Source organism: Chrysemys picta, chromosome 10, assembly GCF_011386835.1.
Source record: "Chrysemys picta bellii isolate R12L10 chromosome 10, ASM1138683v2, whole genome shotgun sequence".
NCBI classification, from domain to species: domain Eukaryota; kingdom Metazoa; phylum Chordata; order Testudines; family Emydidae; genus Chrysemys; species Chrysemys picta.
Window position 1 is genome coordinate 40,579,262 of NC_088800.1, and position 24,533 is coordinate 40,603,794.

Here is a 24,533-nt window from a genome sequence, read left to right on the forward strand (position 1 = left end):
TATTATTTCCTAAGACACAGCTTGGAAAGCCCAGGCTTTTGCAAGCCGTCTGGTTGAGGGAAATATATTTTAGGACATCTGGCAAGCTACTGATTAAAACATTATGCGTATATAATGTGTCTGCATGAGTCAGAAAGCATGCAGCATTTAAAAGCTGATATTTGTTTGTCCTATAGTTTAATATCTTATTTTGGCACTTCAGAGCAGCCACAGCACAATGCAGTAGTACTATGACTGGTAGGACAGCAGAACTGATGGCAAGTGAGTGCCTAGCACTATAAAAAAGGGAGGAAAACATTCTCACATCCAGAGTTAGTGGTGACAAATGGGCACACTGTGGAATACTATCTTTTCAAAAGGCTTTTGATTCCACTTGTACAGCCCTTTCCTGCTCTCATCATCACATCCCCTAACATTTTTATTGGGGAAAAAGAATTCTTCATAATAAGCCCTGTATTTTGTTTTATCTGAAAAACCTTTTTTCCACAGCCCTTGTAATGTCTTTTCTTTCATCTTGGAGTTTGGGGGGGGGGGGGGGAAGGAATTTCTCCCCTCACAGCTCCTTTTACTGAGATTGTGTGCCTCGATTCTCTGTTCTACTTTCTCCCCCCTAAACACCACCAGCCACTTGTGTGGGCTAGAAATCTAATATGAGATATTTTGCCATAAGAGGAGGTCGTGTCTTTTGACACCAGGATATTCACGTTTTACCAGGAAGTAAAGGCAAGTTTTGTCCAGATCTGGGGAATGTAAGGCTGAAAATATTCTGGTCCACAGCTCCATCTCAAATTCACAAGACTCAAAGGGAGTCTGAAATCACACAATGTATTTGGCCACTCTGAAACTTAAAACTATAGAAAATATTTTCAAATGTAAATACCTAAAGGTAGGTGCTGAATTCCAGAGTTGGGAATAAAACTTTTGTTTAGGTACGGACCATGGATTGGGTGTCTAGCATTAGTCCCTGAAGAGAGGGAAAGTGTGCAAAAGATTGTCATCGAAGGAGGGGATACACTAGGATGTACAGGCTTCCTATCCCTGCTGTAAGGGTTGGAGAGCATGCCTGCATATTTTTCCATTTGTAGGATAGGACCCAAGCACAGATGGGGAAGAAAATATCAACTTCCAGGATCCTCTCTCGGGATCAGGAGAAGATGTAAGAGAAAGTCACTGTTAAAACAGAAAGCAGCTTTTTGAATCACAAGATGCTGAATCCATGGGCCAATAATGTGTTTCTTCCTAGGAGATAGAGGAATCCCAGGTGCTACTGAAAGCTATTACCTCTTTAGGGAAGTAATGAATGTTGTTAAATACTCACCTTCTCCTGACAGCATGCACCATCTGTGAATTGTTGTGGAGCTGATCTGTTCCCGTGAAAGGTTGCTGAGGGTCTATGATAAAGCTGCTCTCCCAATACCTAGTATGCCTGTCTGACCAGAATGGTGTGGCTATGTGGAAACCAAAGCTCTGCAGCTTGTCAGCAGGAGGGATCAGAGGTTCTCAGGATGTGGTGATAGACACAAAGGCTGCAATAGCTTGTCTATGCAGCAGCAAGTCATTTGCTGAACTGAGAAAGGAAGTGGGCTATAGTCCACGAAAGCTTATGCTCTAATAAATTTGTTAGTCTCTAAGGTGCCACAAGTCCTCCTGTTCTTCTTTTTGCGGATACAGACTAACACGGCTGCTACTCTGAGAAAGGAAGAACTCTGGAAGAAATGGAGCAGGCTGTGAAAGCAAACATGGGGAGTTCATCTAAAAATGAATTAAGTCATGGGAGACAGGAAGATGAGATCAAAGTAATTCCCTTTTTATTCATTATTAGTTGAAGCTACAGTAAATAAGAATTTTCATTTTCTTCTGAATTGGTATCCTCTTTCCTTGGGATAAGGCCCTAGTAAAACATGTACTTGGACATGCAACATAGGGGCATAAATAAATCCTTGCTGAGGGGCTGAAAATATTCATTAGTGTGAGACTGAGACAAATTTTTGTTCCACACGAACCCTTCCTCAAGATGGATGGTGCTTAAAGAATGAGGCACTTTTTTTAAATGATTATTTTTTGCTTCTTTTTATTCCCAACATTCACAGCCTTATTTACTGCACAAGATTCAAACTTCGTCCTGAATACAGAATGATTAATTCTCATAGGATCTCCTCTGGTGTCCCTCATCACAATGTCTGAGCACCTCTCAAACATGAATGGACTTATCTTCACAGCACCCCCATTTTACCAATGTCAAATGAGGCACAGGAAGATTGTCTGTAATCTTTTAAATGTCCACTAATTTTGAATGCCTCAATAAGCAGGTATCAAACCTGACACCTGAAGTCTACTTAAATTGTGCTGAGCACCCATAGCGCCCAATGACTTCAGTAGGAGTTGACCCTTCTGAAAACTTGGCCCTAGGTGTGTCCAGCGGGGCACTCATAATTAGCATCTCCTCAGAAAACTTGTTTGATGCCTTGTGTCATGTCACACAGGGAATCAGTGGTAGAGCCACGGATAACCAAACTCTTCTTGGTTCTGCTAGAGTGCTTGAGGCACAAGAGTATCTTTCCTTTTTGCAGCCCCAACGTCATTCACTGTCCATCCTGTGCACTGAATGAGGTGGGGTCCTGTAGAAAAAATGTTGCATGATCATGTAATTAAGTAGTGTATCATTATGCATATGCACAAGGAGCCCAAATAAAGGTTGCCCAGGCATCCTAAATTCTGGAGTTTTGGCCTTTTACTTTTCTGGTCTTTTACTTCTGCTGGCAAAAACCACCAACTACTCCTGATTTTTGTGGCTATATTACATGTTTGACTCCTGGCAATTTGAATTAATTGTCTGAGGCTTACCTACTATGTAAATTAACACGACTATCAGACTATCTTAGCCTTGAGAACTAGACTAGATCAAGTTTCTGGTATTTTTTTTTTTTTCCTCCTCCATATCCAATCTGACTCACTACAAAATCCTGGCTTGTTTACTGTCCATTCTATACAGGGGTCCCATGGAAAATAGTAGGTCCAATATGTAAAACAGGATGACCCGTGGAACTATAGACTGTAGGTCGGGCTGGCAGTCATAGTGGTCCCTTCTGGCCTTGGAATCTATGCATCCCTGTTCAACCCCTTCCTTCATGGGTCGTGTGGAGAATAAGAGCGCCTGCGTTGCTCTCAAAATGCTCCTGACATTTGCAGCTCTGTATTAAGACAATGACTATAATCCAATCTCATGCTTCAGAGCTTCAGCTCATCACTGATTCCTCTTCCCACCCCCCAATCGGCTAGATGTATTCAGGTGTTTGTTTGATTGTTTGTGGCTGGCAGTGGGACACTGGATGGGGTGGACCAGTGCTGAGGCAGTGGAGAGAATCCTTCCCATTTGTGGATTTTTGGGGAAGTAGAGCCAGCTGCTGATGGGTTTTGTCTCTTCCACTCCATTACAGCCAGTTCATGCTTTTGGGTCTCAATTTGGGCCTGTATTTCTCTGTCTTTTAACTCCAGGGCTAGCTGCCTCTCTTTTTCCTTCTCCTCCTGGGCAGCTTTCTGGGTTTCAAGCTCTTTGTCTTTTAACTCCATGGATTTTTTTGTGAGCAGCTTTCTCTCTGGCTGCAGCTGCTTCTTTGAGCCTCATTTGAAACTCGCGGTCTTTTGCCTCTTCTTCCACTTCCAGACTGGCCAGCTCTAGTTTTGTAGCTGCCTCAATGGAAGTCATTTTCCTGCTTTCTTGTGCTTATTTCCCTCACCCAAAATAAACAAACAGAAAATAACAAACCAGTAACCACTTTGTTCTCCAGCCACCACACTTAAAACTCACTTAAAATCACTAACAGTGTCTCAAAGCAATCAGCTGTGCACAGACCCTGGTCGACTACACCTGTGTGATGGGTTAGGTCACAGAGACCCCTTTGCGATTGTCACGTGCCATGCTGGAATTACCTCTGAGACCGTTTTCCACTGCCAGTTGGGGACTCCAGAACCCTGCCTTGTTGAGCCAGACACGCAAGCCCCTGCGGCAACACAGACCCAGGGTCTGAATCACGCCCCCAAAAACTGCAGACTTAACTGAAAACAGGTTAAGAAGTGCTCCTGTCTCCAGCTTCCAGACACCCAGTTCCCAATGGGATCCAAATAAATCTGTTTTACTCTGCATAAAGCTTATACAGGGTAAACTCATAAATTGTCCACCCTCTACAACACTGACAGAGATATGCACAGCTGTTTGCACCCCCAGGTATTAATCACTTACTCTGGGTTAATTAATAAACAAAAGTAAAGTATAAAAAGTAGGAGTTAAGTAGTTTCAAGTAATAACAGATAGAACAAAGTAAGTTACCAAGCAAAATAAAACAAACCATGCACGTCTAAGCCTAATATATTTAAGAAACTGAATACAGGTAAATCTCACCCTCAGAGATGTTCCAATAAGCCTCTTTCACAGACTAGACTCCTTCTCAATCTGGGCCCAATCCTTTCTCCTAGTACAGTTCTTGTTAGTCCCAGCTCAGGTGCTAACTAGGGGATTTCTCATGACTGGCAGGCCCCTTTGTTCTGTTCCATCCTCTTTTATATCTTTGGCACAATGCAGGAATCCTTTGTGTGTCTGTCTCTCTCTCTCTCTCTCTCTTAGGGTGACCAGACAGCAAGTGTGAAAAATTGGGACAGGGGGTGGGGGGTAACAGGAGCCTATATAAGAAAAAGACCCTAAAATCAGGACATCTGGTCACCCTACTCTCTCTGGGTTCCCACCCTTCCTTTTAAATGGAAAAGCACCAGGTTTAAGATGGATTCCAGTATCATGTGACATATTCACATGTCCTGTGAGACTTCATTACTCATTGGCTGGCACCCACACATACAGGAAGGCTTACAAGTAAACAGATCATTTACAACCAATTGTTCTAGTTAATGGAAGCCATCGTGATTCCAAGCCACCATTAATAGCCCACACTTTGCATAGTTACAATAGGACTTCAGAGTAATACTTTATATTTCTAGCTTCAGATACAAGAAAGATATAGTCATACAAATAGGATGAACACACTCAGTAGATTATAAGCTTTGTAATGATCCCTTACAAGAGACCTTTTGTATAAAGCCTATTCCAGTTACATTATATTTACACTCATAATCATATTTCCATAAACATATGGAGTGCAATGTCACATACACTGTATAGTTCTCTGTGCAGCGCAAGACAATTCAATTTTGGGTTTGCGCTCCAGAAGGGGGTGTGCACTTGGGTATCTGGGCACTTCCTTAGCTGAAGCCTTCCCATGTAGGGGCTAGTCAGAAAGCCTGTTTGCATCTTACAACAGCTGGGTGTGTCCCTACCTGTACATATGCTGGTGAAGGTGAGAGACCAGGAGCAGGTCTGCAGCTTGTTACAGCAGTACAGTTAAAGGGAGCCCAGGCTGGTGGATCAGGTGGCCTCAGTGGAACCCCAAGTCAAAGTGGCACCCCGGGGGGAAACCCATCACACCTATATGTTGCTACATTGTTGTGTCCTGGCCCAAAAAGCATGGGAGGGCATAAAATTCACACTAGTAGGAGTTCAGATGTGTGATATCACTATTTCACAGAAATTACATGAGTTGCTGACGGGACAGGGTGCATCCAAAAGGCAAATTACAAAGAGAAATAAAAGACACAAGGTTGTTTTGTTGCTGTTTTAATTATTAGGAGGTCTTAAAAACCTACCTGCTAATAACAGGCGAAGGCTGTGAGAATGATTCAAAAGTTTTGTAGGTCATCTTTAAAGCACACAAGAAAAAAGAGGAATGATTGTAATACGAAGATCTTCACCCTCTGAGGCTGGCACCTCATTGTGTCATCACAGTGCCTTCAAGAGCTCCATCAAAAGCACCCACCCCTCACCTGACCTGCAGTCTCAGGGCCCTACATTCATCCCATCTTCAGGGTACACAGATACCTAGCCATGCTGTTGACTGACTGGGGAATTGTGCTTATTGTTTCCTGATGAAGACTCAGGCTCTCCCTTCACTGCCACAAAGGTGTGTATTTCCGGGGAGGCCGCACACCTGAGTAGTTCTCTTGTGACAGGCTGCTGGAGACAAGGCCCTGTGGTTTTCCCCCGATGTGAACGCCAGATGGGAGCATGAGGTACACAAACCACCTGTGTCTTACCTCCTCTCGGCTTTCTCAGCCAGCCGCTAGCCCCGGGAGCGGCTCTCGGGCCGCACACCGCTCGTCAGCGCAGACACAGCACCAGGCTCTGTGCCACAGCAGTGCGGGCAGGGGCAGGGCACACAGGTCTCCCAGCCCCGCTACCAGCCAGTGCTCTGCTCCTAACGCCGGAGCCGTTACCCCAGCACTAGGGAGCCGACGGGAAGCAGCGGGCAGCGCTCCTGGGGAAGGGTCTGTGCTCTGGGGCTCATCCCCAGGCCCAAGCCCAGCTCGCCAGGCGCCGCGCTGGGCAGCCCCGTAATGACGGTGTGAATCGCCGCACCTGGGCCTCAGCCTGGGCCTCTCACGGCCCGTAACACCCCGGAGCGGCTCGAGACCGAGCGATGGGGCACGGAGAGCCCCCGGAGCGCGCGCGAGAGGTGGGCGCGGAGGAGAGGGGTCCAGGGCTGCGGACAAGCAGGAGCGCGCGAGCGCGGGGCCGCGCCGAGGAGAGCAGCAGAGCTGGGCCGGGGCGGCGCGCACAGGGACGGACGGCCCGAGCGGACGGGGCGGGACAGGGCAGGGAGTCGCGGGCCGGTGGGACGGCCCCTGGGGGCGTAGCAGGGAGCGGGGACGGGGTGGGGCCGTTCCCGGGGGACAGATGGGGTGGGACAGGGCAGAGAGCCGCGGGCCGAGCGGTCCCCGGGGGGCGCGGCAGGGAGTGGAGGCGGGGCCAAAGGGGCGGGGCGGGGCGGTCTTCCCAGGCCCGGCCCCGCCCTACCGCCGCCATGTTGCGGCCGTTGCTGCCCGGCGCTGGGTGAGGCCTGTGCGGGCCCCGGAGGAGCTGCCTGCGCTGGTAAGTGCGGCTCGGCCGGGCCGGGCACTGATCCCCGCGGACGGGCCGAGCCCCACTCAAACGGACAACTCTCTGCCCTGACAGACGGACACCAACACCCCCCGCGGGACTCGCTACTGCCCGCCCCCTTCCCGCAGTCTGCGGGACAGGGGGACACCCCCCCCCCTCCGCCAACCCCTTGGGTGAGCAGACAGACTGACGTGACTCTCTTGCCAGCCCCATGGGGCCGCACAGACAGGCGGGCTCCCGCCAGCCCCACAAAACACTTCCAGCCCTATGGACAGGAGGCAGCCTAACCTGCCCTGCCCACGCCATGGGGCGGGCGGACAGACCGACTGCACATCCCGCCTTAGGGAATGGCTGTGACTGGCCTGCCTGGCCCCACAGAGATCTTCCCTTGCTGGTGGGACAGGTACTGCTGCCTGCTGGGGGCAGAAGACTTCTCCCCTCTCCCTCCCGCCTGGGACGAAGGGCACTGAGCAGTGTGTGTGGCCTTCCCACCGGGATGGCCCATCTGGATCCTAGGGGTTGGCTTTAACCTAACAGTATTGCTCTGGGGGTGAGTCTCCTTTTTTCTTTTGATCTTGAAGCTCTTGATGAAGGTAGGTAAGTGGGAGGTTCCTGCTTCATAGTGGGGAAACAGGCACAGAGCAGTTTTAAAGACTTGCCCAAAATCACACAGCAAGTCACTGGCAGAGTAAGGGATAGAGCCCAGAAATTGCCACTTCCAGACCAGAGTTTGGTTACCTAGAGCAGAGGTTCTCAAACTTTTATTTGTAGATGGACCCCTTTTCAAATACAATGTTAATCACGGACCTCCAGCTGAGAAACTGATTGGCAAAGGTATAGGTGTACTTCATATAAACATGTACTGTTAGAAATGCTTTAAGAAAAAGATTATAAGAGCACTTACAGATATCAGTGAGATGGGTGTACCTGCTTCTTATTGGAGAGTCTGTCTATGCTTGGTGTGATGGTTGACATTTTGCAGATCCCATGTGCAGTTTCTAAGGACCCATGGGGTCCCTGGACCCTAGTTTAAGAACTGCTGGCCTAGAGCAGAACTGTCTACCCAGACTGTATGGTGAATGAACAAGTCACATTCACACCAAGCCATGTAAATTAAGTTGACCAAGGAGTTTGTTTTGGGACCTGCCTACTCTGTTCTTTTACTCTGTGTTTCCTGTACTTTACTGTATATTAAAATTTTGAAGCCTGAATCCACCCCTACATGTTGTGGAAGCTTCCAATTTGACTCTCCCAGCTGACTAATCTTTCTGTCCCTTTAGTATCCCAAAACCCACTCCCTCATGACATTCCCTAGACGAATGTCTCCTTCGACAAACTCAGCTTCATCTTCTACTCCCAGTTGTTGTACGCTGTCTGTGTTTACTAAGTCCATGATCCTGATTTCCAAGTTCTCTGAAAGTACTCTGCTGGCAAAGAGACTTTGCCTTCCCCCACTGCCCTGTCTAAAAATTAAGCCTAGCTTTTGGGCTTGAGAACTCCCATATAGAGCTGCCATTGGTTGGTATTTTTCTATTGTCCTTTAACTTGCATACTTCTAAATACTTAGCTTTTTAGGACTGTAACCTACCTTTATATAACTGTGTTTTCATATTTTAATATTAGATGGCAATCTTGAACTTCCTCTTTAAACAGAATAATACATGTTGCTATAAAGTCTGCGGGACCTATTGCAGATCTCAAAAGGTCCACAGAAATAATGCTCCCAGTGAAAAGTTAATGTAGTGTGCATGTGGGGCATTGATATTACAGTAACTCCTTTGGAATTCAAAGTGTCTTGGAGCTTAGATGTTGCAAAGGGCCTTGTGAGTTTACAGTTCTACCTGACCCACAGTTCCTTCAGTGCCCTAGAGAGTTTAAGAGCTAAGATCTTTGTCTCCTTTTGTTCCCCTGTGCCTTCTTGTTGAAATGTATATTCATGCTTGTTTGGTTTTTGGCCAATGAAACATATGCAGACTTGGTTATTGTGCAAGTAATTGTCATTTATCAGCCTGTATGATGACCTGTTACACGTCTGTGCAAATTTCTTCTACTTCTATTTTTTTTTTTTTTTTTTAAGTTGTAATTTAAAAATTTCTGTCCCTGTACTTTTTTTCACCCATTCCAGTGACAAGCGCTCACATTATATAAGAAAGAAAAATAAACATTTATCAATAATGCAGAAGGTACAATATAAACTTTAATACATTGAATTATAACTTGATTCTCTTTTCAATATTTAGGAATACACAAATATTTGACACTTTACTTCTCTTTAAACTTTTGGTTATTTTAAAATCTTTTTAACTGGAAATGTTTGTTCAGTTTTCTCCAGATTCTGAGTCTGATTCTGCTTTACTCTGAGAAAATACAACTTTATATCATCTTACAATAAACTTTTATGAAGAAATATTGCAATATGAGCGAAAGAGAGACTTATACTTTGTACAACAGAGACAGTATATAAATTAAGCTGCTGTGGGACTTAAATATGTACACAGACTCTCCTGCAAACACTAGACTATTTCCCATAAAGCTTTATGTGGTGAGTCCCTGTTCTTGTCCTACTCTAGTTATCTAGTTACCAAATTTTTAAAAGTATGTGAGCACCTATCTGCCACTCTAGGTGCCTAGGGACATTTTCACAAGCTTTTAAAGTGCTTTTGAAAATCCCAGTAGGCACCTAAATCCTTTAAAAAACCTGGCCCTTGGTCCCCTCTCTAGTTAAAATAAGTCTGTAATCTTTGTCTGCATTGCTTATTAGTGAGCCTAGTCTGTGTGATGCTTCTGACATGTATGGAGCCAAATATAGTGCTCTGAAACATTCTAGGTCTCAGTACAAATTGGTGGACTGCAATCTGCAGATTTAGCTAAAGCTAGGAAAAGGAGATGTAACAGGCCAGGAGGTTAGACTGTGTACCATGCTGTTCATGAAATCTTTTGTTTAAAGTATTCTGTATACAAGTCTTGGTACACTGAAATCTTTTAATCATAGGAAGTTTTATGTGCCTTAAATGATGTGTTGATTTACTTTCTGTGCATAAAGACATGGGCATTATGCTGTAAGGAATGAACAGTCTTCATTGTATAATTACTTGGATCATCTTCTGAACTTCCAAGGGCTTGTCTAAATACAGAATTACACTGGTTTAACTAAAGCTATGGTCTTAAACTGGTACAAACCCCTGTGTAGATGCTCTTATTTTGGTTTAGCTTAGGTCAGGTAGAGCAGGCTTAATCTAACCCAAAGTTAGCCACTCTCAAACCAAAAGAAGTATCATAAAGTCTTTTCACTGGTTTAAACTACATTTAAAAACTTTTAATTAAACCAATGGTCTTTGTTTGTAGACAAGCCCTACATTTAGTAAGCCTGACACTAAAATGACATTTTCCATTCTCATATTCACTCTGCTTCTGTGTGATATCCCTTCCTCACCTCTGCCCAGTCTGTGTCTGTCTTGTCTGTTTAGTTTTTAAGCTCTTCGGGGCAGGGACCGTCTGCTACTCAGTGTTTGTACAGAGTCTAGCTGGCACAATAAGGACCAATTCTTCATTGGTCCTGAGGCCCCACAATAATTAATGTGATTAATGATTAACTTAGTTTTGTCTTAGTACAGAAGTGGTAGAGTGGGGCGAAGAGAGAGCAAAGACCATTCGGTATGTTCCATTGTTTTGTAACAAAGTGCAATGTTTAGTTGTCAGTTCAGATAGAAGCTGTTCCTTGTACCAGCTTTCTGGAACGGAATATATTTTAAATGTGAGTTTCAACTATTAAAATGTTAAGTGGTGGCTTCTTTGAGAAGGTGTTAGTCATTAGTAATGAAAAATGGAAACAACCTCTTTGTTTAATTTACCTATCTCCCCTCCCCCCCTTGGGCAAAAGAACCCTCTGCACAAGTGTTGTTGTGCATACAGTATGTACCAATTCTGGATTCATAAACTTGCCATTTTTAAGTTAGATGTGGCTGAAAAAAATGAGTTGTCTTAATTTCAAAAAGGTCTCACTTTAATGTACAATAACTTAAATATTTCACAAATTTTTGTACAACTACCGTGGGGGGGAGGATATTTAGTCCTTCTTAACAGTAATAACAAATCTCTTGTGTGTTAGAGAAGGGTATAATGAAAACTCAGTTATAACGTTAATTGTGAAGCTGCAATCAATGCCTTTGTAATCTGTACCTTCCTTTGTAGACAGTTATAACCAAAGAAATGCTCATAAACTTTTGGTTTGGATTATGATTTCTAGGCATGATTCTTTATTTGTACTCAGGCAAAACTCCTCAATGATTTTATTAGCTAATTAAGGACTATAGGATCGGCCCTCTTTTACAGTAATCCCCAACTGAGTGCTCAAGGTGCTGTACACAACATACTAAAATATTTAGTAAAGACCTTTTTATTATTTAGGTTGTTCTGGCAGAAACCAAGGCTCTCGTTTTTCAATGCTGTTTCTCTTGGGCTGGCCAATTGCTTCTGGCTTTTCTCCAGGTGATTGGCAGTACTAAATACTTCAGGTCTGGCTACACTGTAACCTTTCCAGGAAGTAACAACTTGTGTTATTTGGAGATCATACTAGTTTCTCTTTTGAGTTTGTCCAGAGGTATCCATTCTGTGATCCTTTAGGCTTTATGTTGGTGGTCCTTGAGGGTGACTGTGTTTGATCAATTGAAGAGTGCTCCCTGAGCCATGCCCTGTGATTTCTATTTTTTACACTGAAGTGTTTGGATCAGCCCTGTACCTATGGAAGGAGGAGGTAGGGGGCACTGCCCTTCACAGCTTGCCCTGTAGCTCCAGGAGCAACAGCTACCCCACTGGCTTCCTGTTGGGTTGCAGGGGAGGGACAGGAGAGTAGCATCAATTGCTTCATTACCTGCTTCCCCCTCAAGCTATGGGAGCCCTAGGGAGAGCAGGGTTGGAGTTTGACTGACTTTCTCTGAATGTAGAGGACACCTAGGAAAGAATCATAGAATAGAATATCAGGGTTGGAAGGGACCTCAGGAGGTCATCGAGTCCAACCCCCTGCTCAAAGCAGGACAAATCCCCAGACAGATTTTTGCCCCAGATCCCTAAATGGCCCCCTCAAGGATTGAACTCACAACCCTGGGTTTAGCAGGCCAATGCTCAAACCACTGAGCTAGCTCTCCCGGATGTGCCCCTCTCCTACACAGCGACCCAGGTCAGTATAGGAGTGGGGGACGAAGAGAAACTGAGAACAACTACCAACGTACAGCTCCCTGATTCTCTGCCCCAGCCCAGATTAAGGCAGACTCCCAGCTGTTCTAACTTGCACCAGCTGCCAGTAATCCCAAGGAACCATGCACCAAGTGGGGTAGCCAGAGCACAGCACATTGCGGCTACACCCCTCCCAGCCTGGCACAGCTGTACTAGGGGAATGTAGGAGACAGCTGGATGCCCACTGGGGGCTCCTCTATGTTGGGAATCCACAGCAGGGTATTTGCAGATGGCTTATGCTGCCTGAGCAGTGTATAGGGAGCAGAACAGTAGAGGATCTTCCCCAGAGTCTTGATAGCAGCCCCTTGGCCTTTTAAAGTAACCCATTAGGCCCTGGGGCCAGAAAGGCTGAATGGCACTGAGTTAGTCCATCTACAAATGAACAAAAAATCCCACAGTGTTTAAACTGGAAGTTTAAGTGATAGCATGTTGAAAGTTCCCATACTAGCTTCCCTGTAGTGGCTAGAGTCCTAATTTTTTTCTTCATTGATTAGAGTAAATCCAAGTAAGAGTTTAATAGACTTTTTTTCCAGAGACAAAATTTAATAGTGTGTTTCGCTTTTAATTGCAGCTTTCATCATGGGGGACATGAAAACCCCGGACTTCGATGACCTTTTGGCGGCTTTTGACATCCCAGACCCAACTAGCCTTGATGCCAAGGAGACCATACAGTCAACTGGTGAAGAGAACGAAAATCACTTAAAGCCATCAGGAATTTGTATAGATGAAAATGTGTCCTTGTCCCACTCAGTGCCGGCTCCTGATACCCCTGTTGTGAGTGTTATTGTGAAGAACACAAGTCGTCAGGAGTCCTTTGAAGCAGAGAAGGAGGGGAATCACCTTGGAGCTGGTCTGTTACACAATGGGTTCCGTGGGTCTGATCTGCCATCAGAGGCTCACAACTTAGTGCACAGTTATGGGAAATTTGATTCTGCTTTTATTAATGGTGATAGTTCGAAAAACTTTTCTGAAAATTGGACCAATCAAAGTCCGAACCTTTACCCACATTCAGTCAGTTCAGCCCTATCTCCAGCCCTGAACCAGAGGATGCTTTCAAAGAGAACAGTATTGATGATAAACCAAAACATGGCCAAACTCCATATTTCCCACCAACTCCAATGTATATTCCAACTGCAGCTTCAGTTCTAGATTCACTTAGGAAGTTACCAGAGCCAGAATTGAGTATGTTTGATCAATATTGTAAAAAAGAACAAAAGATGGAGATTCATAGCCAGCAAGAAAATAGGCTGGACTTGAGCAGAAAAGAACAAGACAGAGTAGCAGAGAAGTTTGTAGAATCCAGCAAAGATCTAGTGGATACCAACAACTTCCTTGGAGAAGGCTTGGCATTTCGAAGCTTCCACAACAATAACTTGAAGGAAAGCCGAGGGTCTATGCCTGAGGTGAACTTTTCTTCATCAATCCCACCTCGCCAACGTCTAAAGCCAGCTCACTCAAAATTGTCATCTTGTGTTGCTGCATTAGTAGCTCTTCAGGCCAAAAAAGTTGCATGTATTCCAAAAGAAGATCAAACAAGTCTTACAAAAGAACCTTCTGGCCATTTTAAAGATGGCATGAAAGGAAGCCCCAAAATGCCTAAGTCACCAAAGAGCCCAAGAAGCCCCCTAGAGGTGGTAAAAAAGGCCAACAAGCAGCCCGAGAGTCCTCGGAGTGTGTGCAGTGATAGTAGTGGAAAAGGCTCTCCCTCCATGGCAGCTGGCTCTCCGCCGGCTATTCCCAAAGTTAGAATAAAAACTATTAAGATGTCTTCTGGTGAAATTAAAAGAACTGTAACTAGAATCTTGCCAGAAGCTGAAGAGTTGGGCAAATCCCCTGAGGAGTCATGTGCAGAAGGTTCGGCCACGGAAGAGTTTACTAAGTCCTTCCCTTCACCTGATACTAGTGCAGTCACAGAAAATGAGGCAAGCAAGGGTTCCACCAAAAATGCAGCTGCCACAGCTGTTCAAGTGTCCAATGTTGTGAGCCCCTGTATAGATGATATGAAAACAGAGACTACTGACAACAGCACACCCAATGTGTCTTCGTCTCCACTGCCAAACTGTGGCAGTGATGCCATAAAAATAGGTAATGTGGGTCAGCAGCCCAACAAGAGGCAGCAGCAGGGTACAGTGACGCAGCCATCTAACCCCACCACTTCCAGCCTCCTTCCCAAGGCCGTACATCTAGCAAATCTCAATTTAGTTCCACACAGTGTTGCTGCTTCTGTCACAGCAAAGTCCTCTGTGCAAAGGCGAAGTCAGCCTCAGCTAACTCAAATGTCAGTGCCACTGGTGCATCAAGTAAAGAAAGCTGCTCCTGTAATTGTGGAGGAATTTAATAAAGTACTAAACAGTAACAATCTTGTGCCAGTGTATTCTCCAAACCTCAGTCCACCACCTGACAGCAATATTCAGTTACCTGCATCTGGGTATTGTTGCCTGGAATGTGGAGATTCATTTGCCTTAGAAAAAAGCCTAACTCAACACTATAGTAGGCGAAGTGTCCACATTGAAGTCATGTGTACTCAGTGTTCAACTCTGCTGCTGTTCTTTAACAAGTGTAGTTTGCTTAAACATGCGAGAGAGCACAAGAGCAAAGGATTGATTATGCAATGTTCTCAGCTGTTAATGAAACCAATTTCCTTAGATGAAATGTTTTCACCTTTTCCTACAAACTCTTCAGTGTCTTTGGCCCCTCAGACTTTGCATTTCCCATCTCCTTCATGTAAACCTAGTGCTACATCAGGAAGTGGGACAGGAACCTCTATCAACACTCACCCAGCCATGCCTCTGTATGCAGACCCATTGAGACTAATCCGTCATGGACTAAAGTGTCTTGAATGTAACAAGCAGGCGCAGGATTATGTTGCTCTAGCAGCACACTTCCAGAGAACCTCAGAAGATAATGAGGGACTGGTAAGTAATTCTTTAAAATTTTAACTCCTTTAAACTCAATAGAAATGTAACTACCATTTGAAAAAGAAAGAAGATAGACATCATACTTGAAAGTGAATTATTTAAACTTGCAATTCTCTATTGGGGTCTGTATGTCAATGTAATCTTGTGTCATAAGTTTAAGGATGATGATGATGGAAAGTAAAATAGAAAGCAGCTGCCAGTGAAGTTTTGGGCTGTGTGCGCAACAACACTGCGTCATGGACTGCGAAGGTGGTGATTTTTCTGTGGCTCTGGAGAGATTGCACACAATTTTGGTCTTCAGTTCTGAGTACATGAATACCAGACCTATTGACTAGTTATTCACTGTCTATGCTTTGCAGGATGAGAGTGTAAATTATAAGATGAATTACACAGATTAATTAGAATCATAGAAATGTAGGGCTGGAAGGGATGTTGAGCAGTCATCTAGTCCAGTCCCCTCACTGTGGCAGGACCAAGTAAACCTAGACCATCCCTTACCGATGTTTGTCCAACCTGTTTATAAAAATCTCCAATGATGGGCATTGCACAACCTCCCTTGGTAACCTGTTCCAGTGCTTAACTATCCTTACAGTTAGACACTTTATCCTCATATCTAAACTAAATCTCTGTTGCTGTAAATTAAGCCATTACTTCTTGTCCTGCCTTCTGTGGGCATGGAGAACAATTGATCACCTTCCTCTTTATAACCGCCCTTAACATATTTGAAGACTGTTGTCAGGTCCCCCCTTAGTCTTCTATTCTCAAAACTAAACATGCCCTTTTTTTTTTTTTAGCCTTTCCTCATAGGTCAGGTTTTTAAACCTTTTATCGTTGTTTTGCTCTCCTCTGGACTCTCTCCAGTTCATCCACATGTTCCTTCAAGTGTGGCACCCAGAACTGGATGCTGTATTCCTGCTGAGGCCTTGCCAGTGCCGAGTGGTGCAATTACCTTCTGTGTCTGAAATATAACACTATTAATACACCCCAAAATACTAGCTTTTCTCACAACTGCATCACATTGTCGACTCATTCAATTTGTGATCTATTATAGCCTCCCAGAACCTTTTCAGCAGTACTAGTGCATAGCTAGTTATTCCCCATTTTGTAGTTGTGCATATGATTTGTCCTTCCTAAGTGAAGTACTTTGCACTTGTCTGTATTGAATTTCATCATCTTGATTTCAGAGCTCTTTTCTAATTTGTCAAGATAATTTTGATTTCTGACAGGGTTTTAAATTCAGAACTAGGTTGGGGAGTCGTGATCATATTTAATTTCTGGTTTTTGTAATGTTTTGAGGTGGGTTTTGTTTGTGCAGCACTTTGAACTCTGGGACCCTGGTAACATACTCAGCCCAGCAAGGCATAAATGGAAAAGGAGAGACTGAAGGTATGTCCACACTGCAATTCAAAACCTGCAGCTGGCCCTTGGGGGCTCCAGCTAAGGGGCTGTTTAATTGTGGTATAGGCGTTCGGGCTGGAGCCTGGGCTCGAGGACCCTGCAGTAAGATGGTCCCAGAGTTTTTATACCTGAATTAAAACAACCCTTAGCCTGAGTCCTGTGAGTCAGCTGGCACGGGCCATGTGGTGGTGTCTAATTGCAGTGTAGACATACCCTGAGAGGCCAGGTGTAGTATCTGTAATAGCATCAGTCTGACAGGTTTGCCAGTCTCTTCTTGGCTGTCTTGTGATGAGGCCCATGCCTGCCTAGGGTTTCTGGTGGGACATTAAATAAGTGGCTTAGCACTTCAGTGCAGTCTGCTTCTCAGGGTATGTCTACACTACGGGACTAATCCGAATTTATATAATTCGAATTTGGAAAACAGGTTGTATAAAGTCGAAATGTATGCGGCCACACTAAGCACATTAATTCGGCGGTATGCGTCCAAGTACCGGGGCTAGCGTCGATTTCTGCAGCGTTGCACTGTGGGTAGCTATCCCATAGTTCCCGCAGTCTCCCGCGCCCATTGGAATTCTGGGTTAAGATCCCAGTGCCTGATGGGACAAAAAACATCGTCGCAGGTGGTTCTGGGTACAGCCTCACCTCCTCCCTCCCTCCCTGCATGAAAGCAACGGACGGCAGACAACCATTTTGCGCCTTTTTTCCTGGGTGGGTGAACACTGCAGACTCCATACCACGGCAAGCATGGAGCCCGCTCAGCTCAAGACAGCAGTCATGAACATTGTAAACACCTCGCGCGTTCTCGTGGAGTTTATGCTGAGCTAGGACCAGAAAAACGAGGCGAGGAGGCAGCGGCGGCGGCAGCACAGCGACAAGCATGATGAGGACACGGACACGGATACAGAATTCTGTGAAACCACGGGCCCCGGTGCTTTGGAGATCATGTTGTTAATGGGGCAGATTCTATCCATGGAACGCCGATTCTGGGCAAGGGAAACAAGCACAGACTGGTGGGACCACATAGTGTTGCAGGTGTGGGATGATTCCCAGTGGCTGCGGAACTTTCGCATGCGTAAGGGCACTTTCATGGAACTTTGTGACTTGCTGTCCCCTGCCCTGAAACGCCAGAATACCAAGATGAGAGCAGCCCTCACAGTTGAGAAGCGCGTGGCGATAGCCCTGTGGAAGCTTGCAACGCCAGACAGCTACCGGTCAGTCGGGAATCAATTTGGAGTGGGCAAATCTACTGTGGGGGCTGCTGTGATGCAAGTAGCCAAAGCAATCACTCAGGTGCTGCTACGAAAGTTAGTGACTCTGGGAAATGTGCAGGCCATAGTGGATGGTTTTGCTGCAATGGGATTCCCTAACTGTGGTGGGGCGATAGACGGAACCCATATCCCTATCTTGGCACCGGAGCACCAAGCCACCGAGTACATAAACCGCAAGGGGTACTTTTCAATGGTGCTGCAAGCACTTGTGGATCACAAGGGACGTTTCACCAACATCAACGCGGGCTGGGCGGGAAGGGTTCATGACGCTCGCGTCTTCAGGAACACTACTCTGTTTAAAGGGCTGCAGCAAGGGACTTACTTTCCGGACCAGAAAATAACCGTTGGGGATGTTGAAATGCCAATAGTTATTTTTGGGGACCCAGCCTACCCCTTAATGCCATGGCTCATGAAGCCATACACAGGCAGCCTGGACAGGAGTCAGGAGCTGTTTAACTACAGGCTAAGCAAGTGCAGAATGGTGGTAGAATGTGCATTTGGCCGTTTAAAAGGTCGCTGGCGATCATTATTGACTCGCTCTGACCTCAGCCAAAGAAATCTCCCCATTGTTATTTCTGCTTGCTGCGTGCGCCACAATCTCTGTGAAAGTAAGGGGGGAGACCTTTATGGCGGGGTGGGAGGCTGAGGCAAATCGCCTGGCTGCTGATTACGCACAGCCAGACACCAGGGCGATTAGAAGAGCACACCAGGAAGCGCTGTGCATCAGAGAAGCTTTAAAAACCAGTTTCATGACTGGCCAGGCTACAGTGTGAAATATCTGTTTGTTTCTCCTTCATGAAAACCCGCCCCCCTTTATTGACTGATTTTCTGTAAGGAACCCACCCTCCCCCTTCCCCCAGCTTTCTTTCAAACCAAATAAAGTCACTATCATTTAAAAATCATTTATTCTTTATTAATAGATTAGAAAAAGAGGGAGGGAACCCGGGTGGTATTTGGGAGGAGGATTGCTGGGAAGGAAAAAGCCACTAAGAAAAGGTTAAAAAAATGACAGCCTTTTGCTTGGGCTGTCTACTGGGGTGGAATGGGAAGGTGTACGGAGCCTCCCCCCCCGCGTTCTTACACGTCTGGGTGAGGAGGATACGGAACATGGGGAGGGGGGAGGGTGGAACAGGGGCTGAAGCGGCAGTCTGTTTTCCTGCAGCCGTTCCTGAAGCTCCACCAGACGCCGGAGCATGTCTGTTTGCTCATGCAGCAGCCCCAGCGTTGCATCCTGCCTCCTCTGATCTTCCTGCCGCCATCTCTCATCTCGAGCGTCCCTCCTGTCCTCACGTTGGTCCCTCCTGTCCTCACGTTGGTCCCTCCTGTCCTCACGTTGGTCCCTCCTGTCCTCACGTTCACTGGCTTCTTTCCTATACTTTGAAACTGTTTCCTTCCACTCATTCAGATGAGCTCTGTCACTGCGGCTGGATTCCATAATTTCAGAAAACATCTCGTCTCGCGTTCTCTTCTTACGACGCCTTATCTGTGATAGCCTTCGGGATGGAGGAGGGAGGCTTGAGGAATTTGCAGCTGCTGTAGGGAGGGGAAAAAAGAGAGAATTGTTTAAAAAGATACATTTTGCAGAACAATGCTTATACTCTTTCACGGTGACCAACACTATTCACATTACATAGCACATGTGATTTCTGTGCAAGGTCGCATTTTGCCTCTTAATGCTGAGTGCCTGTGGCTTTGCTGCTAGAGATCACAGGTCTGGGCAACAGAATTCGGCTTGCATGCGGCCATGGTAAGCCATTGTCTTACAGCTTCTGCGCCCTCCTTTCCCACATACCAAGCATAGCCTGTAGAGTGCTGCGGTTTTTCTGTTAACATTCAGCAGCAGCAGAAAACAAACTAACCCCCCCCCCCCCCCGCCATGAATTCTCTGGGATGATCGCTGTACCCCTCCCCCCCCCCACCGCATGGCTGGTATCAGGGAAGATCCCTGCAGGAACCAAACTAACCACCCCCCCCCCCCCGCCGCCGCCCCCCTCCCGCCATGAATTCTCTGGGATGATCACGGTACCCCTCCCCCCACCGCGTGGCTGGTAACAGGGAAGATCCCTGCTAGCCAAACGCGAAAAGCTCAGGGCCAATTTCCCATCTGCGCTTGGCTAACTGCAGGGAAGGATTTATTTTCCGCCATAGGCAAACAGCCCAGTAGGAACGGCCACCTCTGTCCCCTTAATTAAGTTCCCGTATTTCAACCAGGTTACCAGGAGTGATATCACTCTCCTGAGGATTACACAACAAGATAAAGAACGGATGTTGCTTGAATGCCAGCAAACACCGGGACCATACGCTGCCAGGCTTTGTCAGGCAATGATACCAGATTACTTGCTGCAAGCATGGCGTGGTCAAGCGTCCTACCATGGAGGACGGAATAAGGATGCACTGCCCAGAAACCTTGTGGCAAGGCTTTTGGAGTACCTCCAGGAGAACTTCATGGAGATGTCCCTGGAGGATTTCCGCTCCATCCCCAGACACGTTAACAGACTTTTCCAGTAGCTGAACTGACCGCGAATGCATCCCAAGTCCTCAGGGCAAAGTAATCATTAAAAACCGTTTGCTTTTAAAACAAGTTTTATATTTTAAAAGGTAAACTCACCTGAGGTCCCTTCCATGGGGTCAGAGTCTTGGGTACTGGCTTGGGAGGGTACTTCAGTCAGGGTGAGAAAAAGATCCTGGCTGTTGGGGAGAACGGAGTGCTGTGTGCTCTCTGCAAGCTCATCCTCCTCCTCCTCCTCCTCTCCCCCATCAGCAGAATCCTCAGGTGTCGCTGATGAGACTATCCCCGACCCGGAATCCACGATCACAGGTGGGGTAGTGGTGGCAGCCCCCCCTAGAATTGCATGCAGCTCGGCGTAGAAGCGGCATGTCCGCGGCTCTGACCCGGAGCGACCGTTTGCCTCCTTTGTTTTTTGATAGGCTTGTCTGAGCTCCTTGACTTTCACACGGCACTGATCTGAGTCCCTATTGTGGCCTCTCTCCATCATGCCCTTGGAGATTTTTTTCAAAAGTTTTGGCATTTCGTCTTTTAGAACGAAGTTCTGCAAGCACTGAATCCTCTCCCCATACAGCGATCAGATCCAGTACCTCCCTCACGGTCCATGCTGGTGCTCTTTTTTCGATTATCAGCCTGCATGGTTACCTGTGCTGATGAGCTATCTGTGGTCACCTGTGCTCTCCACGCTGGGCAAACAGGAAATGAAATTCAAATGTTTGCGGGGCTTTTCCTGTCTACCTGTCCAGTGCATCCGAGTTTAGATTGCTGTCCAGAGCGGTCACAATGATGCACTGTGGGATAGCTCCCGGAGGCCAATACCATCGAATTGCAGCCACACTATCCCTAATTCGAAATGTTAAAATTGATTTTGGCGCTACTCCGCTCGTCGGGGTGGAGTACAGAAATCGATTTAAAGGGCCCTTTACATCGAAATAAATAGCGTTGTTGTGTGGACGGTTGCAGGGTAAATTCGAATTAAAGCTGATAAATCCGAATTAAAGTCGTAGTGTAGACCAGGCCTCAGCAAGGGACTCAGTTTCCTATGTAACTGAAGACACTACTGCCCTGCTGCTTTCCCCTGGGGTTCTTCCTTCTGAGTGATCACTGACCTCCAACTCTAAGGCACGCCACCCTTCAGAGCCTGAGAATCTGTGCATTTCTACCTCTCCTTTACCTGCCCTCCCCATAGGTATGAAGGAGAGGGGGATATTCCATTCTTGCACACCAAGACCATGCCGTCTGATTCTTTGAGGGTATGATCAATCATACAACATCCTTATTTAATACTCGCAAACAGCCATAGTTGAACAGGAGGAGAGAACTGTTCTTTCTTTCTCTTTAGAAAAAGGCAAAGCCTTCCATGTATTTTTGGTTGCCAAAATTATTAAGTTATATGTGCTGGCAGGCCCCAGATCTAATTCCCTTAATTAGATCCATAAACAAAGACTACAAGCTGTCAGCAGGCTCTGGAAGCATGGCTGACCATTCTTATAATGGACACATTGAATGATCTGGAGTATACAGCTACAAATCTCTCATTAGAGTGTTCCGCCTAGAAATATTTTAAATTTTAAAAAATATTGGGAGCCCTAAACTGGAGTTTCAGACTTGCTCTGGCCCAGTATAGGAGCTGTATTTATTTATTTATTTATTTTTTACTACCTCTGTCGCATGCAGGGAATGGATTACTTGATCCAGTGTTCTAATCTTAGACAAAGACTCACTGATTTTTAAGGCCAGAAAGAACGCTTAAGATTGTCTGACCTGCATAACACAGGCCAAAGAACCTCAGTTAGTAAAATCTGCCTCAAACCCGTAACTTGGATTTGAGCGAGAACATATAAACTAGAAAGATATGAAGTCTTGATTCAAAAGCTTCAGGTGGTGAAGAATCCACTCCATCCATAGGTTAATTGTTCCACTGATAAGTTACCCTGACTTAAAAAAATTATTTCTAGTCTGAATTTCTCTAACTTCAACTTCCAACCATTGGATTAAAGAGCCATCTACTGTCAGAAATCTCTTACACATGTAAGAACTTGTGGACAATGATCAGGTCATCTTTTAATCTTTTCTTGGGTAAGCTTACACAGATTGAGCTTCTTAAGCTTTTTGGTATAAATTATGGTCTTTGGGCTTCAAATCATTCTTGTAGCACTTTTCTGAATCCTTTGTAATTTTTCAATATCCTTTTGATGTGTGGACACAAGAACTGGACGAAGTATTCCAGTAATAGTCTCACTAATGCCGTATAAAGAGGTAACACCACCTCCCTACTTCTTGATATTTCCCTGCTTATACATCCAACGGTTGTATTTGCTCTCTTAGCTACAGTGTTGCACTGGGTGGGAGCTCATGTTCAATTGGTTATCAGTTGTTATCCCCAAGTCTTGTTCAATGTCACTGCATTCCAGGATATGGTCCTCCATTTTGTATGACCTACAGTCCTTGTTCCTAGATGTATGATCTTGCTTTTGGCTGTGTTAAGAGGAATGTTGTTAGTTTGAATGAGCTCACCTTACCAAGTGATCGACTTTGGGGCATGTAACTGAATTAGCCCCATCTTTATTTACAACTCCACCAATTTGTGTCATAAATTTTTTTTTACCAGCAATGATCTTGTATTTTCTTCCAGATCATTGATATTTAATAGTATTGGTGGCAAGAACAGGTCCCTGTGGAACCACATTAGAAACTCTCTTGTTGAGTAGTGAATTCCTGTGTACGCTTACTTTTTATGAGATCTGTCAGTTAACTAGTTCTTAGCCATTTAATAGGGCTACCTTGATTTTATATAGTGCTAGTTTTATATCAAAATGTCGGTCAAATGCTGTACAGAAGTCCAAGAATATTAACTTAGTTACCTTTATCAACTAAACTTGTATACTCATCAAAACATTCCGAAGTTTGTTTGACAAGACTTATTTACTGTAAAACCATGTTGCTTGGCAATAATTATACCACCATTCTTTACTGATTGCATTCCATATCAACCTTTCCATTATTTTGTCCAGGAATGACATCAGACTAACTAGCATATACTTTGTAGATCATACCATTTTACTCTTTTTAAATACTGGAACAATATTAGCTTTTTCCAGTCCTTTGGAGCTTCCCCAGTATTCTGGGACCATTAATTAACATTAATGATTCAGAGAGCTCTTCATCCAATTCTTCTAATACTCTTGGATGCAAATGATTAGGTCCTGCAGATTTTAAAATGCTTAATTTTAATAGTTGCTGTTTGTCATGCCCCATAGTTATTGATGGAAAGTATTTCATTATCAGTGTATGATATAAATATCATCCTGCTTGTATCCAAATACAGAACAGAAATATTAATTTCTGCCTATTTTGCATCATGTTTTGATAGTTTTACTTACCATCCTTATCTAGTGTTGGACCTATATCATTATGATTTTGTTTGTTCCTGATATATTTCAAGAATTCCTTCTTATTGTCCTTAACCCTGCTGATCTTTGACTTTTTTCGTTGCTGCCTTTAGCATCACTATCAATTGTCACCAGTCAGGAAATGCAAATTTGTATTCTTTGCTATCAGCTTACCCATTTTATCTCTTATTGCTTCTTTCACCTCCTCTCTAAACCTTCTTTCTTGATTGGAGAGTTGATTCTAATAAAGCATGTTTAAATAATTCAGTTATTCACATTTCTGAGGGATAATTTCCCTTTTTTGGAGAGTTGCTGAAGCTGGTTAACCGCGTTTTTCTGCAGTTAGCACTAAGGGTATGTCTACTCTGCCGAGACTATACCAAAATAGCTATGCTGGTGTAGCTATGCCAGCATAACCCTGCATTGTAGATATAGCCTTTATTGATGGAAGGGGTTTTTCTGTTAGTATAAGAACATCACCTCTCCAAACGAGGTTAGTTACATTGATGGAAGCATTCTTCTGTTGACATAGGCTTTCTACATTACAAACTTTGCTGACGCAAGTTATGTTGGCATAAAGTTGCTGCATTTAGTATATTGCTTGTGTGTGCACACACTTGGATCCTTGCATTAACGTTGCATATACTTCCCAAGAGTGCTTTTGTGAATGCACAGTGCGGTGCACCATGAGTAGGTATCCGAGTATGCAGATTGTCACTGTCCAGTGCACTGTGTTTCAGGAAATTTTGGTAATACATCGTGGGGCAGAAACAAGTGGTGCAAGGGGTCAGCTTCCCAGCATGCAACTTTCTCCATCCCATAATGTCATTCAAGGTC

At 45.1% G+C, this 24,533-nt stretch overlaps 2 protein-coding genes across 2 annotated transcripts in view; one reads left to right on the top strand and one right to left on the bottom strand.

Annotated features, from left to right (window-relative positions):
* The first annotated feature begins 6,815 nt into the window (after window positions 1-6,815).
* ZNF592 (zinc finger protein 592) overlaps window positions 6,816-24,533 on the top strand; it is a 93,486-nt gene continuing 75,768 nt past the window's right edge. The window contains 3 exon segments of the mRNA XM_005280931.4: window positions 6,816-6,973; window positions 12,786-13,181; window positions 13,184-15,129. Coding sequence (XP_005280988.2) covers window positions 12,794-13,181; window positions 13,184-15,129 — 2,334 coding nt within the window. The 5' untranslated portion in view covers window positions 6,816-6,973; window positions 12,786-12,793.
* LOC135973764 (pre-mRNA-splicing factor CWC22 homolog) lies at window positions 18,658-20,910 on the bottom strand. The gene is made up of 2 exons (XM_065558484.1): window positions 20,407-20,910; window positions 18,658-19,331 (listed from the first exon to the last, which is right to left on the bottom strand). Exons 1-2 carry the CDS (start codon window positions 20,825-20,827, stop codon window positions 18,796-18,798), a joined length of 957 nt encoding a protein of 318 aa, XP_065414556.1. The 5' UTR covers window positions 20,828-20,910; the 3' UTR covers window positions 18,658-18,795.

Bases quoted from the DNA above. Each gene is read 5' to 3' on its own strand.
- LOC135973764 (XM_065558484.1), bottom strand. From the start codon at position 20,827: ATGCCAAAACTTTTGAAAAAAATCTCCAAGGGCATGATGGAGAGAGGC. The intron at 19,332-20,406 runs GTGAGTTTACCT...CCCTCCCTACAG, and splicing joins CCCCATGGAAGGGACCTCAG to CAGCTGCAAATTCCTCAAGC.